General features: G+C 43.0%; 1 protein-coding gene across 1 annotated transcript in view; it reads right to left on the reverse strand.

The window, feature by feature from the left end:
• Window positions 1–20,873, reverse strand: part of LOC110530422 (cadherin-2) — a 104,489-nt gene that overhangs the window by 33,657 nt on the left and 49,959 nt on the right. Inside the window, exon 3 of the mRNA XM_021613477.2 lies at window positions 4,329–4,549. Coding sequence (XP_021469152.2) covers window positions 4,329–4,549 — 221 coding nt within the window. The remainder of the gene's footprint in view (window positions 1–4,328; window positions 4,550–20,873) is intronic.

Here is a 20,873-nt window from a genome sequence, read left to right on the forward strand (position 1 = left end):
TGTCTAAAGACTGTTCACACCATGTGGAAGCCATAGGAAAATGATTCTGGTTGATATCCATTTAAATGGAGAAAAGGCAGGCAATGGAACAGAGAGCTTTCAGGAAAAACAGCACTTCCGGGTTGGATTTTCCTCAGGTTTTCGCCTGCAATATCAGTTCTGTTATACTCACAGACAATATTTTGACAGTTTTGGAAACTTTAGAGTGTTTTCTATCCTAATATGACAATTATATGCATATTCTAGATTCTTGGCCTGAGAAATAGGCAGTTTCATTTGGGTACTCTTTTCATCCAAGCATCAAAATGCTGCCCCCTACACTCAACAGGTTAAACTTCACTAAACTTTTTAGAGTGTTCCCTGTTAGTTAACACAATCAACGTTTCACTTTACTGTGGCAATGGTGATCGAATCAACTCAATATTAGCCACTTTCAATGGAACATATCGAAACAAAACAAACTATGCAAGCGATTTTGTTGTAGGCAGAATGCTTTGGAGTAGGATTCTATTGCATTGACACGCACCACACAGCTCTTACTCTACAGAGATCGTGCGGCATAACCAATCAGAGCTGCAGGAGGCCTATATGCAAATAGATCATACAGTGCCTTGCGAAAGTATTCGGCCCCCTTGAACTTTGCGACCTTTTGCCACATTTCAGGCTTCAAACGTAAAGATATAAAACTGATTTTTTTTGTGAAGAATCAACAACAAGTGGGACACAATCATGAAGTGGAACGACATTTATTGGATATTTCAAACTTTTTTAACAAATCAAAAACTGAAAAATTGGCCGTGCAAAATTATTCAGCCCCCTTAAGTTAATACTTTGTAGCGCCACCTTTTGCTGCGATTACAGCTGTAAGTCGCTTGGGGTATGTCTCTATCAGTTTTGCACATCGAGAGACTGACATTTTTTCCCATTCCTCCTTGCAAAACAGCTCGAGCTCAGTGAGGTTGGATGGAGAGCATTTGTGAACAGCAGTTTTCAGTTCTTTCCACAGATTCTCGATTGGATTCAGGTCCGGACTTTGACTTGGCCATTCTAACACCTGGATATGTTTATTTTTGAACCATTCCATTGTAGATTTTGCTTTATGTTTTGGATCATTGTCTTGTTGGAAGACAAATCTCCGTCCCAGTCTCAGGTCTTTTGCAGACTCCATCAGGTTTTCTTCCAGAATGGTCCTATATTTGGCTCCATCCAACTTCCCATCAATTTTAACCATCTTCCCTGTTCCTGCTGAAGAAAAGCAGGCCCAAACCATGATGCTGCCACCACCATGTTTGACAGTGGGGATGGTGCGTTCAGGTTGATGAGATATGTTGCTTTTACGCCAAACATAACGTTTTGCATTGTTGCCAAAAAGTTCAATTTTGGTTTCATCTGACCAGAGCACCTTCTTCCACATGTTTGGTGTGTCTCCCAGGTGGCTTGTGGCAAACTTTAAACAACACTTTTTTATGGATATCTTTAAGAAATGGCTTTCTTCTTGCCACTCTTCCATAAAGGCCAGATTTGTGCAATATACGACTGATTGTTGTCCTATGGACAGAGTCTCCCACCTCAGCTGTAGATCTCTGCAGTTCATCCAGAGTGATCATGGGCCTCTTGGCTGCATCTCTGATCAGTCTTCTCCTTGTATGAGCTGAAATTTTAGAGGGACGGCCAGGTCTTGGTAGATTTGCAGTGGTCTGATACTCCTTCCATTTCAATATTATCGCTTGCACAGTGCTCCTTGGGATGTTTAAAGCTTGGGAAATCTTTTTGTATCCAAATCCGGCTTTAAACTTCTTCACAACAGTATCTCGGACCTGCCTGGTGTGTTCCTTGTTCTTCATGATGCTCTCTGCGCTTTTGACGGACCTCTGAGACTATCACAGTGCAGGTGCATTTATACGGAGACTTGATTACACACAGGTGGATTGTATTTATCATCATTAGTCATTTAGGTCAACATTGGATCATTCAGAGATCCTCACTGAACTTATGGAGAGAGTTTGCTGCACTGAAAGTAAAGGGGCTGAATAATTTTGCACGCCCAATTTTTCAGTTTTTGATTTGTTAAAAAAGTTTGAAATATCCAATAAATGTCGTTCCACTTCATGATTGTGTCCCACTTGTTGTTGATTCTTCACAAAAAAATACAGTTTTATATCTTTATGTTTGAAGCCTGAAATGTGGCAAAGGGTCGCAAAGTTCAATAGGGGCCGAATACTTTCGCAAGGCACTGTATATGGACCTGTGCCATTTACTTTGACCTGGACAGTGTTTACAGCAGGAGAAGCATTTGTTTTGAGATCAAAGCGAGAGCTACATGTAGCCACATGTGCACATTTTGTTCATATCCTTTGGTAGTTAGTGAGTCATTACCCCAGTTATATATCATTTGTAGTCATCAATAGGGGAGGGATTGCTTCCTACAAGAGCACAAAACGTGTACATTTCTAGACATCTTTCAAAAGCAAGTCAGATAAAAAGCTTTTGTATGTCTTAAAGGGGCAATGTTGAATTTTGAGACGCTTAAATAAGCTAAATAGCCAATAGGCAGAGGGTAGCATCATTTGTCTGATTCTCTGTAATAATGGTATGGGAATAATTATGCATTTTATTTTGTGTTTTCTTGCATTCAACATCACCACCATTTTCAGTCACCTCTTTGTCAATTGTTTTTGATGATAGGACACTCTGGTATGCCTAGATTATGATTAAATAGCTACAGTAGCCTACATGGCAACTGTTAAAACTGTAACTTAAAGTGGGTACAGCCTCAGTGTTCACAGTAAACACCCGCTGGAAGTTGCAGAGAATTTTCTCAATGTTCGAGTTTGCGCTCAGCAGACCTGCAATTTGCTCAGTGATGAGAAAAATTAGAGGGAACATTGATTACTACCATAATCATCCAGGCCAAATTAACAACTGTCCATACAATCACATAGAAAACAACACAAACATCTAGGGTCAATCAGAGTCTTCTAAAATGGCCATGATTACCCATGATGGTCTTCCTATTTCTATTTAAAAGCTACCGTGGCCAAGCCCCTTGTTTATCTGGCCTGGACAAGTGTACATTTCTCTTTAAATGAGCGACACGTGTGACTAATGGTGTCATTAAAATCACATACCTGCAGGAGTCACTATGGTAAATGAGCATCAGCGCCCTAACAATGCTGTTTTCAAAACTCTCACTAAATCATCCCCTGTATAAGTTTAATTTGAAACCACAAAACACTGCTGCTGCTGCTGTTGGCCCACTGCACTCACACCAATTTGACATAACTGTAAAAATGTGTGTTTAATCTGGAGGCTTATAAAAGAATGCACTCGCCTTTTATGTGATGTTTCAGAGAGGTGCTTTTGAAATGGGCTGCTTGTGCAGCTAATTTGTTCTGTATATGACTGGAGGAAAAGACTATGTCTTTTCAGATGGTGTCTTTGTTGAACAAAGAGACTCATTGTGATGTACTTAAGAGGCATTCATTAACAATAAGAGTCCACAATGTATGAAGATCAGACCTAAAAATTGGAGAGAGAGCGAGAGAGAGAGCGAGAGAGAGAGCGAGAGAGAGAGCGACACAGAGAGTTTAAATGTGAGAGTCTGTGCACTCTAGCCAATTAACACCATTCCAGCTAGTGAGAGAGAAAGACTTTCACAGGTTATGACCATTGAACTGAACAGAAACACATAATCCAGGACTGAGAATGAGGCTAGAAATACAAACACGGCCATTTGAGCCTTGTTTCTCCTCATATCCCTGTTCTCTCTCTCAATTACACACTTGATTACATAACCACATCACACGGCCTCCCTCATCTACAGAACATTGACTGAATGGCAGGATCTTTGAAGCTGAAAGACAGATGCTCCCTGTTCTCTGAATCACCACTAGGGGTGCACTGCAATGCACTCCCCTCTGGTTGGATGACAAAGATACAGCCATAAACCTCGCCGCTACCGCCACAAGGAAGCTGATTGAAATCAGTCTTTATGAGGAGCTATTCTGCATCTGTTGTGTGTGGCGCCGCTACTCACTGACCGCGTTGAGTATATGATTGTGCTCCCCTTCAAATTGACACATTACGTTTTAATTAGCGAGCATCCATCCCAGTCTCCCGGAACACCTGCTACAATTTAGGGAACAAATCATCTGTGAATGCTCCGGCACGGCTAATAAGAGGAAGGAATTAGATGCAGGGGCGGAATTGGAATTGGAACATTCCACATTCCACAATGCTACCCGAAGTCACAAATAATCAAGAATCATAAGAGACAGAGAGGAGAGGGTGGAAAGGAGAGAGGATGTGTGCAGAGGTGTTGGACGTACCTGTTGGCTCTGGCCTATTGGGGGCGTTAATCTCACTTGGGTCTGCCATTGCTGCTGATTGGTCTCGTCCCTGGCCACGATCACTAGGGGCACCGCCCGGAGGGTGGACACGGTGAATGGCCTGAGGGCGTAGACCACCCCGTCAGCCTCTATACGGAAGTCGGACGGGTTACTGCACTCGAACTGCACCAGTCCACCTTGGCCGCAGTTCACAAACTTCACTGTAAGAGAGAGAGGGAGAGAAGAGACAGAACATGAGATTGAAGCTGAGGCAACCAGGGAGAGAGACAGAAAGACAGTGAGTAGACACTCAGACAGACAGACGGACATCCAGATAGACAGGGACCCTCCTCCCACACCACTCCCAGACTGTGTGGTATAGTCCACAAAGCCTCCAATTCCTCCTAAAACTCATACATAATGTATTTCAAGCTGTGCCCCAAAAGTATTGTTTAAAACTGTGGCAGTAGAAAGAGAGAAGGAGAAACTGAGTGAAAAAAAATAAAAAGAATGAAAGCAAAAGGGAAATGATAAACCCCTGAAGGGCACTTGCTGAATCAAAACGAATATATCTAAAATACCAAAACATTGTTTTTTAAACTGATGTGCCAATTAGACTGTGGCTAAATGAACTGTTGTGTCTGGGTAAATAGAAGCACCAGATTAAATAAATAAGAGAGGAATCATTTACATAGGATCCAGACTTTTTTCTTATTGCTTTTAGCTCAAGACGTTGCATGCCAGCTTCTACCCAATAACAAACACGGATGCTTTGCCGTGGTCGGCTAGCAATCCTGACTCTCAGGGAGTGAGAAGTGTGTGATGTTTATTTCATCAGTGTGTACACATACATATACACACAGCTGCAGTGACACACACACACACACACACACACACACACACACACACACACACACACACACACACACACACACACACACACACACACACACACACACACACACACACACACACACACACACACACACACACACACACACACACACACACACACACACACACACAGCTCCGTGGAGCTCTAGTACACAGTCCCAGAGCACTTCAGTGGCAGTGGTCTAACATTGGTTCATGTTTCAGGTGAGTGACAGTGCATCTCAAACACCACACCTACACACACACACACACACTTCTACACGTTTAAACACATAAACAAACGTCTATGCACACACACACACACACACACACACACACACACACACACACACACACACACACACACACACACACACACACACACACACACACACACACACACACACAGAACAGAAAAACGGCCAGCATACAGATAATACTGAAACTCCTCCAAGCTAAAGTGATCAGATGTAAAGATATATCATTTCTGTGTCGGCTGCACCAATGCCATTTTAAATTATTAAACCAGACGGCAAATGACTTAACAAAAGCCTTGAAGAAGGACATCTAATCTCCCATTCTTGTATTACCTTGAGGACAGACAGAGAGCTGCGATTTCAGTGGGTCTTTACACTGGGAGCACAGCAGTGGGAGGGAGCACATCACATGTGGGCCTGTGGAGGGAGGGAGATTGAGCCCTGACTCTGAACAAGAATGAAGGTTTAACCCCTGGCCCTATTGACGGGGTGCTGATCAGAGATGTTGGAATGTGAAAAGCAAAATAGGAGCTACAATTCTTTGGTGCACGCACGCAGAAATAGAATTCACCACCTACTAATAACAACATTTCAGTGACAGAAAGAATTAACACTGTCTTGCTAGTTAAACTAAAGAGAAAGTATTTCGTGTTCACTTGCATCCGGCTCTCAAAATAATACACAACATGTAACAGATACTTTCTACAGTGGCTTGCGAAAGTATTCACCCCCCTTGGCATTTTTCATATTCTGTTGCCTTACAACCTGGAATTGAAATAGATTTTTGGGGGGTTTGTAATATTTGATTTACACAACATGCTTACCACTTTATAGATGCAAAATATTTTTTTTTATTGTGAAACAAACAAGAAATAAGACAAAAAACAGAAAACTGGAGCGTACATAACTATTCACCCCCCAAAGTCAATACTTTGTAGAGCCACCTTTTGCAGTAATTACAGCTGCAAGTCTCTTGAGGTATGACTCTATAAGCTTGGCACATCTGCCCACTGGGATTTTTGCCCATTCTTCAAGTCAAACTGCTCCAGCTCCTTCAAGTTGGATGGGTTCCACTGGTGTACAGCAATCTTTAAGTCACACCACAGATTCTCAATTGGATTGAGGTCTGGGCTTTGACTAGGCCATTCCAAGACATTTAAATGTTTCCCCTTAAACCACTCGAGTGTTGCTTTAGCAGTATGCTTGGGGTCATTGTCCTGCTGGAAGGTGAACCTCCATCCCAGTCTCAAATCTCTGGAAGACTAAAACAGGTTTCCCTCAAGAATTTCCCTGTATTTAGTGGCATCCATCATTCCTTCAATTCTGACCAGTTTCCCAGTCCTTGCCGATGAAAAGCATCCCGACAGCATGTTGCCACCACCATGCTTCACTGTGGGGATCGTGTTCTCGGGGTGATGAGAGGTGTTGGGTTTGTGCCAGACATAGCGTTTTCCTTGATGGCCAAAAAGCTCAATTTTAGTTTCATCTGACCAGAATACCTTCTTCCATATGTTTGGGGAGTCTCCCACATGCCTTTTGGTGAACACCAAATTGTTTGCTTATTTTTTCTTTAAGCAATGGCTTTTTTTCTGGCCACTTCCATAAAACCCAGCTATATGGAGTGTACGGCTTAAAGTGGTCCTATGGACAGATTCTCCAATCTCCACTGTGGAGCTTTGCAGCTCCTTCAGGGTAATCTTTGGTCTCTTTTTTGCCTCTCTGATTAATGCACTCCTTGCCTGGTCTGTGAGTTTTGGTGGGCGGCCCTCTCTTGGCAGGTTTGTTGTGGTGCCATATTCTTTCCATTTTTTAATAATGGATTTAATGGTGCTCCGTTCCGGATGTTCAAATGTTTTTTTATAACCAAACCCTGATATGTACTTCTCCACAACTTTGTCCCTGACTTGTTTGGAGAGCTCCTTCATGGTGCGGCTTGCTTGGTGATGCCCCTTGCTTAATGGTGTTGAAGACTCTGGGGCCTTTCAGAACAGGTGTATATACTGAGATCATTTGACAGATAATGTGACATTTAGATTGCACACAGATGGACTTTATTTAGGGGGATGAATACTTTTTCAAGGCACTGTATTCTGTAACATAAAGCACAATGGCTAAACCACCACAGCAGGTGACGGAGCCATTTTCCCAATGGCAAAGTATTGTGAAATTGTGAAAATGGGCAAAGCGTAAAGAGAGGGGAAAAACATTCCATTGATTATACTGTTGACTTTCACAGCGGACACAAAGTGATCCAGTGAAGTGTACCTTACTGAATGAACCACCATGTCCACACAAAAAGGGGTCCGAAATAGAGGCACGTTCTATATATTTAAAAAATTTATAACAGAAGAGAGTAGAGAGACACCTAGAGACAGATAGAGAGAAGAGAGAAAATAATGAGGGTTCTAATCAATGAATACTGTACAAGCACTGAGCCTTGTTGGTTGAAAATACAACACTGAACTAAAATGTATTCAGAGGGTTCTCAACAAGATTAATGAAAATACAATCCTGCTTTACTTCATCACGTTCGTAGAGAGGGAGGGAGAAACTGTTGTAAGGGCCCTGGATGCAACCCTTTACACTGTGCTACAGTTAATGCATCGCATCTGCAAAACAAAGCCATGACAGTGCACTGATCTGCTGTACCTGAGGAATTGCCATTCATCTAAATATTGATGAAAAGCACACAAAGGTGTCTCAGAGAGTGGCTCGGCATTGTGGGGGAAAAAAGCAAAGTGAACACTATGAAATTAAGATATACAAGAATCAACAAAGGAGTATCTATCCTATGCCTATATGCTGGAACACACCAAGTGCCTATATATTGACCATCTGCACACTGCTCAGAGCAACCTCATCAAATTCGTTTTTTTCTGTCTGTTTGAACCTGGCAAGCCAACTTCAGAGCGCGATGTGACCTTGGTTAGCTGACGTTGTTTCCTTCCAGCCTTAAGGCAATCACCTCCACAGCACTAGTCCGTCTGATGCTCAGACACATACAGAATACAGAGAGAAGTGTCAGAACGGCTCAGCTCACAATGACAGCTTCTACTGGGTGAATGAGACTTGAGAGACAACATATCGTTGAAGGGAGAGGTGGCACAATCTACTTCACACACTCTTCTTAAATTAGGTATATTGATTGGTTGGCTAAAGTGCTTTATGCTTTGCTTATTAAACTATAAGATCAAATAAATACATTTGATTTGATTTGATCAAAGAGATACTAGATCCAATGAACTTTTTGCTCTAAATCACCCCAAAACCATGTACTGTACACATTCTATATGAATGCACCTGGATGGAACATATGCAGATTTGTGGAGTGAGCACACAGTTTGAGAGAGAGAGAGAGAGAGAGAGAGAGAGAGAGAGAGAGAGACAGAGAGAGAGAGAGAGAGAGAGAGAGAGAGAGAGAGAATGAGAGAATGACTGGGTGGGTGGGATTGGCCTCTTTATATTGCTTCATCTTAATTAGCATTTATGGGGCTGCTCTAGCTGCTGAGCCTAGCTCATATATGTTTTTTTTCAGGTGAAGGATAAATACAAACAAGGCTGCAATGTTGTTCCCTGTGTGAGGGTAGACAGTGTGTGTGTGTGTGTGTGTGTGTGTGTGTGTGTGTGTGTGTGTGTGTGTGTGTGTGTGTGTGTGTGTGTGTGTGTGTGTGTGTGTGTGTGTGTGTGTGTGTGTGTGTGTGTGTGTTCTCTCGTGGACAGACTACATAAACATAAATGGTACCGTAGATCTGTCATGAAACAATGGAATGCGTGAGATAATGAGCACCATTAGGTCTTGGATTTCGGAAGGAGATAGGACAGTTGGTGCAGATGGTACAGTTGCAAAGAGAGAAGGTAGAGCTTTTCTTTCCGATTCCGATCCTCGTTGTCTCTCTTCTCTTAACATGCAAAGACCCAGAACTTAATTGAGCATCTGACCAATTACGCAAGACTTTAGTTCTGTGTTAACTGATATTAGTGTGTACGTGTGTAATACCCTGGGTTAGCCTACACTCGACTGCAGTGGTTTCCTTGTGAGTCTTTGTAGCACCGAGGTCTGTTGTTTGGCTGCTGAGCCGAGCTCCTGTTCCCTAGCTCAGTCTGAGATCTGGCCATGTGAACGCCTCTGGGAGGCCCTTCAGCAATCAGGCGCCATGGCAATCGCTGTGCAAATTCCCAGCAGGCAGCACAAATTCCAATAATAATGAATGGGGATGTCCAGCGTGTGTCTATTCATTTATCATGGCCAGCTCCCCAACCCCCATCCCCCAGCCCCCAAGCTCCCATAGCCCAAAGGAGACCAGAGCAGCATTTACTGTACTAACCCTGGATGTTCCAGTTTATCTACAGTATATCTAGATTTATTAGCTCCCGGAGGTATAACGAAACTGAAAGAGATCCTTGCTGCCACCACCACCACCTCGGCATATCAGACATGTCGTCATGGTCAGGGAGATAAAGGCCTTTGGTTTGGACAGAAATGCCGATGCAGCAGAGAGAGGGGTATATACTGCCGCTGCTGCTACTGCTGCTGCTGGGGGGGAAGAAAGCGGGCCAGTCAGCAGAAAGGCCAGTCCAACTAATGCCCCACGCCGGGGCCCAAAATTACCTCCGACTCAACGAGCCCATTCACAGGCTTATAGAAACCCTCGTAGCTGACTAACAACACAAAAACCACAGCTAACCTTCCCAATGTGTCACTCTTTTGTCTGTCTCCATCACGTGCTGCTGCTTATAGAGAGGCACAAATACAGAGAGCAGATAGAGAGAGAACAGAGAGAGAGAGAGAGAGCGAGAGAGAGAGAAAGAGAGAGAGAGAGAAAGAAAGAGAGAGGGATACAACATTTGGTTAATTTGCAGCGTTCTCGAAGAACGTCACAAGGACCAGTCGTTGAAAAAAAAATCTCAATCTGATGCAGCATATCTCACAGTGGGAACACATAAAGAGGCTGTCCGTGGTAGCCTAATGTCGAGAGAGTACATCAAATGTTCCAGCCTATACCTTTTTATTCCTGTCTGCAAATCCAAATCCAGTAAGCTAGTAAAAAGCTCAAGGTCCCTGTAATGAGCTGTAAATGTGACAAGGCTGAAGCACCACGTCATGTGGTTCGTCCTGATATTTCCATCATTCATCTACAGCTGGTGATGTCACTGACAGGTGTGAAATACTCAGCATAGGTGTTTCATCAGTCACCTAACAGAAATGCAGACCCCGGCGAATGCTCCAGAGGCAATTCCATCGGGCAAATGCCTGGACGCCACTGACTAAATGCATTATTCACGAACACAGTTCACCAAATCTAGTTCATGCTCCATCGCTGGCCCTAGCTGACTGCATTGGGGATGAGAAAATGCAATAGAGGAAATAGGATCGAAATTAGCTGTGCTCGGTAGAACGTACATGCAAGAGGACGTTGATTACGAGATGGTCGCTAAACTGTAGCTGATCCACGTCGCACTTCAGTGTCTTAATTCAAGTTAAAGTGCTAAGAAAGTCACTCTGCCATTGGAAAATATAACAGGGGCTAAATTAATTTATGGCAATTCATGTGACACAAAATGTCATGTGAAATTAGGACTGTATACGATATACACCGAACATATAAAACATTAGGAACACCTTCCTAATATTGTCTGGATGTCCTTATGGTTGTGGATAATTCTTGATAAAAACGGAAAATTGTTGAGAATGAAAAACCCAGCAGCGTTGCAGTTCTTGACACACTTAAACTGTTGCGCCTGGCGCCTACTACCATAACTCGTTCAAAGGCACTTAAATATTTTGTCTTGCCCATTCACCCTCTGAATGGCACACATATCCAATCCATGTCTCAATTGTCTCAAGGCTTAAAAATCCTTCTTTAACCTGTATCCTCCCCTTTATCTACACGGATTGAAGTGGATTCAACAAGTGACATCAATAAGGGATCATATCTTTCACCTGGATTCAGCTGGTCAGTCTATATCATGGAAAGTGTATTTCCTGATTGCACCTCGTCTTTTCTACTATGGCGTAATACCCTTCACAATATTTAATCCTATAATTAGCCAATTATTATATACATTCAAACGGAACACCATACTAATGCTTTTAAAGTATCATAGCTGGATACTACCCATAATTATGCATGTCTGTGTACTTCATTCACATGTAGGTGGTGTTTAAGCTTTTACTATGAATACATTTTCTAGAGCCTCAAGGGTAATTAGCAAACAACTTCCATTTTAGCTGGTAAGCCTCTTTAGCTTAGTTTTTTCTCAAACTCTTTTTACCATCTTATTAAGAATCTAAAACCCATTTATTGTGAGGGAGATGAGGCTTGAGCAGCAATAACCCTGTGTTCAGTAAAATGAAACTCTTGAGAGAAAGTAAACAGTTTACAGTTGATGTCTGGATGGTAGGATGATGAGGTTGGGCTTTGCCAGACTTCAGCCTTGCTTGAAGGGATTTTACTAATGCAGAGCACTTCAAACACCATGGAGAGCCATGTGTTTAAGGCTCTGACTAAAATATGTACAGGATTCACATGAAAGAAACATGGGTAATGTCAACTTTCTCCAATAATGTCTTTCTGCAAAATAAACATGTGAAGAGGGAAAAGGCTATGAAGTCACATGGGCTACGCTATAGGCTGCAGCCTTACATTCTTATGGTGAACAACACCCACGACAATTATGTGTTATTGCAGAAGACATAGTCCCCTCCTGAAACAGAGGCTTCAATTAAAGGATGAAAACACACTATCAAATTGCATTGATACCACCTTTCTTTATTATGCTCACCCACACTGGCACAAACACACACAAAGAAACACAACCAGCACAAGCAGCATCATCATAGCAGCGAGCAGCAATATCCTATGCAGGTCCCTTTTAATCTCAGATCGACTGACCCATGGGCTCTCTGGATATGCTAAACAGACCCCCCCTTCCCCCGTCCTGTCCCGAGGGAATAAAACTAGCCTTCTTCCATAAATGAGATTCTCTCCTGTTCTCCTTTCTCTTTACACTTAACATTTCTCTCACATCAGCATATGACCATTTACTCTCTTGGGGGCTAGCGGACCTGTCTGACAGTCGTTGTATTGGGAGGACAATAACCAGGTAAGATGATCGACTGCCTGCCAGTGGCCAACATCCACCTCCATTTACTTCACCGAGAGGGAGATGCATCTAGCTTCTCTGTATCTGACCCATTAAGGTACAAAGGCCCTGTGTTGTTCTGGCTAACCTGCAGAAATTAGTCTTAGCTAGCTATTTCTCCTCTGGGTTACAGTATCGTCATCATAATATGAAGGGGTTGTATCGTCATTGTGAAGACTGAAGCGAATCAAAGGGTTGTTAGCTGTTGTGTTCGAACTGCTGTTTTCTACAGCTAGCATGTCAAAATTAGCCTTAGTCTTCTCCTTGTTGGGCTACATCATCATATGAGAACCTATTTTATGAAGGCTAAAGAGCTTTTGAAGAGCGTTTAGTCACGGAATGAAATGCTGCATGTTAGCTGATGCTAGACGAGGAAAGTTCTGACTGGTCTAAACGGGTCACTTTGAAAGACTCACGGAGATACCACATATTTAGGAGTCCATCAGTCTTTGTTGGGTAAATTCGATTATTCTAGTGTGTGTTTTCTGGTGCCACATCGTCTCGCGCCTAGCGTCTCGCTGGATTACTGTGTCATTGGAGCCAACAGCTGATAACGGCTAAGCTACATCCTTCTATACTAATCAGCAACATAGCTACTGGGATTTGGGTTCTGCGAGCGGAGCGATCAGAACGGCCGCTTGATACAGCGGTTCAGGCTTTAGGATGATATTAAACTGACCACATTATTAACAGGATGTCAAGTAGCTCCCTACAGCTCTTTATGAAGACATTAGCATGGCTAGCTAGTAGCTAACTCAATGCTAATACATACAGGTTCATGGAGAATATCAGATAAATACGACAATATTACACTTGTTTTAACTGCTAGGGAGCTAACACTTCTTACCACTGTCTTTCATTGTGCTTAGAAGTGTCCTGAGTTTCTTCTGACCACTTGAAAGGGTCAGATCACGCATTGAAGGAATAATACCCACTTCTTTGAAGGAGATCACCAGTAGCATACCACAACCGCTAGCATGTTTCACATCTCCTTCGCTCTCTCTGAGATCAAAGCGAGATAATAAAAACCTATTTCTTTGAACAATTAAAATTGTAGTTTTAACTGTAAACGATTCTGGGGCTAACAGAGGGGCCAATGTGTGTGTCCATATAAAACCACTGTAACCTCTCCTCCTCCCGTTGGAATCTATCTGACTGTAGCTGCTTAGAACCCACTGCCCAGAACCCTTCGGACAACATTAAATCAATGTTATTAGAAATAAAACTGTTTAACTTTGTGTCTTTAACAGCCGTTCTTTAGCACCCCCTCCCATAAAGGTCATCCAGTTTTAATTGCTCTCTACCCTTGTTCAATTTTTAACTGCTGAACATTGCTCACTTTGTCCAATCTGCAGGCTAATGCCTTCCATGAGAGAGGGATGGAGGGAGTGAGGGAAGGAAGGAAAGAAGAGGAGGGCAAGGAAAAGCAATCTATGTGAGGATAGATCCCAGAGGGGCGGATCCGAAGATGCCTTTTCAAAATCAGATTATGAATAATAAGCCACTGTCCGTGTCCACATTCATTGGACCTTACTGCAGCAGCTAGTATAACCAAGGTTATTTCCCAGTGACCATATAGTGAAGGGAAACACATTTGTCCAACGTCCCACAGCTTTCTGCATCCCTTTCAGCTGGGCTACAGTCCTGTTAAAGCGCCATTACTTCTGAGGCACTGAGAATTTGACACAGGTCAGCCCTGGAATGGAAGGCTGGGAAGAATTCAGGAAATACTGTGCCATCAATGGAAAAGAACAATATACAATATAAATACAATTTCGCTAAAGCTAATAAATGTGAAATGAACTTTAGATTCACTGTCAACATAAAATGATGTTATTATTTCACTCACAAAACATACTGAAACAAACAGACACCCACACAAACAAAAATAGAGCCAACAGTCTCACTCTCACATATAGACACACAGCACCACTGACATCCAATTTTCTAAAACATGGAAGGAAGTGAAAAGCTTTTACCCTTAACTCTGCACTGAAATAACTGAAATCACCTTTTGAAAACCACTCTGGTACAATATAAGGGCCATTACTGAGTCCACTCAGATGGAGTAACACGGTAAAAAAAAAAAAAAAAACTATAAACATGGTAAAAGCAGTTCAAACAGGTCCTATACCTGTATAAGACCTTACTTTAATATACCAGTACTCTAACTGCACTCAGAACATGGGGCTCTCATATAAAACCTTGAAAGAAGAAGGCCAGCCATCAACCTTGCCATCATCAGCTGATCAGTTAAAACCCTGGTGAGGAAGGCATGGTCCGGGGCTAGAAATGGAGCCAGGCAGAGAGAGGGAACATATTTCTGTTGGCTGCATTACTGGATCACGAGGGGGCTGGCCACTAAAGTGCCTGAGTGCAACCTGTAATGGGGCATTAGCCGGGGCTTTTGATCTGAAACCCAGGACTTCAAAGCTATTCATTTTATCCCCTTGATCATTTGTCAGAATGCCTCTGTCACAAAAAATGCTGTGGCCGAGAGAAAACAATGACTGCTGAGGTCTCCAATGTGGGCATGTTTTAATTGGTGCTCATACGTTTTTTTAATCATCACTCCAGTCAATCAAAAAGGGGGCTGTCGCCAGGTTGTTTCTCACAGCAGGGTATGACTGGGAGTTGTAGTTTCCAACAGGCCAATATTCTTCATAGTTTAGCGCAGAACACGTGGTAATTAACTACAATGACCATAATCCATTGCATGCCTACTTGTGCAGTCAGTAGTTATTTTACACGTGCTATGGAAAAGAGACAGAAGAATGCGCAATTGAGGGATAGAGAGTAGTTGCTTCGTGAGGGATCTCTACCAGAAAATGCATGATCTAAGTCACGTGTCAAACTCCTTCCACAGAGTGCCGAGTGTTTGCAGGTTTTTGCTCCTTCCTTGTACTTGTTTGATGAATTAAGGTCTCTAATTAGTAAAGAAGTCCCTTCACCTGGTTGTCTAGGTCTTAATTGAAAGGAAAAAACAAAAACCTGCAGACACTAGATCCTCCACGAGTTTGACCTCCCTAATCTAAGTATCTAGCAGTCATAAAAGTATGCCTTTACATTGAAGAACTAGAAATAGTGATTTTGTCAGACATTATAGGCAACATGAGATGATTACTTGGAATGAAATAATAAAGTCATCAAATAAAAACAATGTACTATACCCAACAACTTAAATATTTGCTTAATGTAAAGTAATGTGATTAAATGATGGTCAATAAGTAATAAGCAGTAATGGGCAGTGACTATCGTCATGGGATGGCATTCAACCCACATAATGAATAGTGCATTTGTGACTCGTTTCAGGAAAAATAACATATGTCGCGCGTCACTACTTCACAGGATAGCCATTCGAACGTAAACTTTTTGAGAATCAAAACGTGTTTTGGGGCAGAAATGCCTAATGTAACATGTGAACTTTCATGTGCCTTAATAACAAACTTCAATGCCATCTGTAAATACAATTGTTAAATTACGAGCCTAGTTGGTTTAGAAAGAAAAAGCCAGCAACCTTCCCACTAGCCATGATTGGCTGAAATAATGAGTGGGCTAGAAATACCTAGAGATGAGTTCAGATTGGTCTGCCATGTAGCACGCTTCAGTCCATAATATGAGCTGGTCAGTAAGTGAAGGTAATCCTTTCTAACAGTGCTTTTTTATATAGATATCACATAGTAGAACTGCATAAGTGTTGCTCTCCACTTTCTGGAGGACTGAGTTTTGAAATCAGTGGTTGCAAATCAAATTTGGGCGTTTGATTGCAAATATGCAGACGGGGCCAAAAAGACAACACACAGAAGGCTGTTGTAAAACACCGGATTACCTCTTCAAACTAAGGGCAACCATGGCATCCGTAACAGAGAGGGAGAAGCGTCCACCCATGTATACAGGTAAGATAATCTAGGTAGCTACATTTTCAGATATTACACGTTTCTAATTTTGTCAGAACTTTGTTTTCATTTCAAGTTAAAGTGTACTGTTAGCTAGCTAGCTAACGTTAGCTGGCTGGCTAGCTAGCTAATGTTACATGTATGATCTGTGTAGTAAGAGCCTAATTGTTAGCTACCTAACATTGAACCTGGTTGGTTAGCTACCTGCAGATTCATGCAGGGTAGTAACGTTATGATTACGTTGGGATTACGGTTCATTGTTTAGCTAGCTATCTGCATGTCCAAACAAAATACTCCACTATGCAAGTAACTATTTCAATAGAATGTTTATGATGTCACTTCGACAACTGTCGATAGATGTAGATGGCAAATTCGCTCTGGCTATCTACTGTCACGCCCTGATCTGTTTCACCTGTCGTTGTGCTTGTCTCCACCCCCCTCCAGGTGTTGCCCATCTTCCCCATTATCCCCTGTGTACCGTCCTCCTGGTTTTTGACCCTTGCCTGTCCTGACCCTGTACCCGCCCGCCTGACAACTCTGCCCGTCCCTGACCCTGAGCCTGCCTGCCGTCCTGTACCTTTGCTCCACCTCTGGATTACTGAACTCTGCCTGTCCCTGACCCTGAGCCTGCCTGCCGTCCTGCACCTTTGCTCCAACTCTAACTCCAACCCTGCCTGCCTTGACCTGTCGTTTGCCTGCCCCTGGTGTTACAATAAACATTGTTGCTTCGACACGGTCTGCATCTGGGTCTTACCGTATCCTGATAGTACGAACTGGCCATGACTGACCCAGCAGACCCGGTCCAGCTGCAGGATGCCATCTCCCCCCAAGGAGCCGCCATCGGGAGGCACGAGGAACTGCTTTGTGGCTTTATAATGTTGGCTGAACGCCATGACCAGGCATTGAACAGTTTGCTGGAGCAATTCCGTGGGTTGTCTCAGAGGCAGCCTACCACGGTGGTAACCCTGCAGCTCCTCAGCGACTCAGCTGCTAGCAGTGCCGTCTTATTTGCCACTCCACCTTCTTGGGAGCCTCATTTACCCCCAGCAGGAACGCTTCAATGGAAAGTCGAGCACCTGTTGGGTGATTCTAGCTCAGTGTGCCCTCATTTTTGAGCTTCAGCCTCCTCCTTCCTCTCGGAATGCTCCAAAGCAGTCTATCTCATCATTCTGATGTCTGTGAGGGCTCTCACCTGGACTACTGCTGTATGAGAACAGCAGCCGGCCATATGCGTTAGTCTGGAGGGGTTTGTGGAAGAGGTGAAGAAGGTTTTTTTCGCAACGTTCTCCGGGAAAGAAGCTACCCGGGAGCTAATCCAGCTTCGGCAAGACCCCTGCAGTGTGGCTGAATATGCTGTGGGTTTCCGCACATTGGAGAGTGCTTGGAACCAGGAAGCACTGTTCGATATGTTCCTGCACGGTGTCTCTGAGGAGGTCAAGGACGAGCTTGCTGCTCGGGAGTTACCTATGGTACTCAATTCCCTCATCGCTTTGACTACCCATATAGATGGACGACTTCGGGAATGACAGAGGGAGAGGAAATTCTATTTCGCTCACACGTCCAGGGATTCCACCTTGCCTCCGAGTCAATCCTGGAAGGCCCCGACGATCCCGTTGTCGAGAGAACCCGAGGCCTCCCGACCTGCCCCGAGAGTCGCCGGAGTCGGCTGAGTCACGCTTCCCGAGCCTATGCAACTAGGTAGAGCTGGGCTGTCGCAAGCGGAACGGCAATACAGGATCAACACGAAGAGTTGTCTGTATTGCAGGACTCGTGGTCATTTTGTGTCCTCTTGTCCTTTGAACCTGTTTGGGCTAGGGGGCAGCATTTTCACATTTGTATGAAAAGCGTGTCCAGAGTAAACTGCCTGCTACTCAGTCCCAGTTGCTAATATATGCATATTATTAGTAGGTCTGGATAGAGAACACTCTGAAGTTTCTAAAACTGTTTGAATGATGCCTGTGAGTCTAACAGCACTCATATGGCAGGTGAAAACCTGAGAAAAATCCAACCAGGAAGTGGGAAATCTGAGGTTTGTAGTTTTTCAACTTGGCCTATCGAATACACAGTGTCTGTGGGGTCATTTTTCACTTCCTCAGTCTCCCACTAGATGTCAATAGTCTTTAGAACCTTGTTTGATGCTTCTACTGTGAAGTGGGGCCGAATGAGAGGGGAATGAGTCAGAGGTCTGGCAGAGAGCCACGAGCTCGTGACGCGCATTCATGTGAAAGGTACCTCTCGCTCCATTGCTTTTCTACAGACAAAGGAATTCTCCGGTTGGAACATTTTTGAAGATTTATGATAAAAACATTCTAAAGATTGATTCTATACTTCGTTTGACATGTTTCTACGAGCTGTAATATCCTCAGATAATAGCATTGTTTGCTTTCGCCGAAAAGCCTTTTTGAAATCTGACATGTTGGCTTGATTCACAACACGTGTAGCTTTAATTTGGTATCATACATGTGTGATTTCATGAAATTTTGATTTGACTGCAATATTGCCCTTCTCTCCCTCCACTATATAAGCCCTTGACCTGCAGGCAGACTCTGCGTAGTAAAATATTACTAGGTCTTTAAGAGTTTATTCGGAAGATAACAGCTCTATAAACACTATTTTGTGGTGCCCCAACTTTCTAGTTAATTACATTTACATGATTAGCTCAATCAGGTAATATTAATTACAGAGAAAGGATTTTATAGAATAGCATGTCATATCACTTAATCCGGCATAGCCAAAGACACGACAGTGTACTGTACTGTACTCTGCTGTCTTCACAAGGGCCGATCTAGGTCATTATCCCAGGTGTTGGGGACAAAACATTTGACACCAGTGTCGATGGCGATGTCTCTCTCACACCTCCCACCCCAGGTCTAAACTGTTTACAGCTTTAAAATAATGGCCTGCTCTCTGGTATCCTTTTTCAATGTCTTCCACCATGGTAAACACTATCCATCAAAATACAACCAGAGAAAAGTGCGACAACATGCTGTCCGATCTTAGCCAATGACACAACACACTGGCTGGGCCGCAAAATAAAGCAAAGGCTTTGACGCCTAATAAGACTTTAAAGCGTCCCTTAATGTGTTTGTACCTGTATAGGGCATTCAGAAACATCCAACGCCAAACATTCCAACTCCTGTTTGCTTCTAATCAGTGACAGTAAATTCAAATGATACGCTCAATTTAATTGTTTAGATTCACTATCGACAGACAGTGGCGTGTGGCTGAGATCAAGAAGGATCAATAGGCTGAACACACTCAAAAGCTCAGATCTCCTGATTGAGGGGTAGCATTATCATATCTTAAACCGCCGATAGACATGTAGAGAGAAAACCATATTGCTGCTGTTAGGAAGTATGTGGCAGATGTATAAAATAAAGGGTAGAGGCTTCTGCAAACTCAACCAGACACAATTTACATCACCACCCAATTCAAATGACCTCTCAGCACAGCAGCTTGTTGGGAGATATTCTATTTCTATGGAGGTTTGGAAACGGACAGACTGGCGTCCAGCAGTATTTCAGTATTTCCATTCAGTGAGCGTGTGAATTTTTTTTAATGTGCCTGTTTGCTCATTCCAGCCAAATACCCAGCATCCACAAGTGTTGCAGCGTTTCTGCCAAGTTTCAGGCATTGCTCCTCTCAGGTGCTTGACATGGGTGGCTACTGAGCTTCACTTAACAATGAAATCGGCAGGGATGGGTAGGGGGCAATTAACTATTTGTCAAGTCATTTATGCTTTGAAGGCATTTTAATTAAATCAAACTGGACCATCATTTCCATGGTGGTTAGGAGTAGGATTTACAGCACTTATAAAATAGAGTGGTGAATATAAAACAGACCAAACTACTTCAGTGGTTTAGCAAAGCTAACAAGGAACTGCTCTTGACCTTTTTACATCATTTGAATAGTCATCATAAAGTGAGTGAGAGCTTGTGATGACCAAATAATGAACACATCTATATAATTAGATGACTATAAGTTGTAAATCAATTTATCCATGGAGATAAAGCTAGCACAAAGCAGCACCATGATAATAAAGGCACTCTGCATTGCGTCACGTATAAGAACAGCCCTTAGCCGTGGTATACTGGCCGTATACCACACCTCCTCAGGCCTTATTGCTATATAAACTGGCTAACAAAGCAATTAGAACAGTAAAACAAATGATTTGTCATACCCATGATATATGGTCTGATATACCACATCTTTCAGCCAATCAGCTTCAGGGCTTGAACCACCGAGTTTATAATGCAGGATAAAGAACCTGAATCAAAGAGAGCAATAGAAATTTGATTTGTAACGGACAAAGGCTTCCGATTCTGAATTAAAGAGTAAGAAAACAAAGGAGATTTCCCAGGAGATCCGCGAGAGAG

This window comes from Oncorhynchus mykiss, chromosome 8, assembly GCF_013265735.2.
Source record: "Oncorhynchus mykiss isolate Arlee chromosome 8, USDA_OmykA_1.1, whole genome shotgun sequence".
Lineage (NCBI taxonomy): Eukaryota > Metazoa > Chordata > Actinopteri > Salmoniformes > Salmonidae > Oncorhynchus > Oncorhynchus mykiss.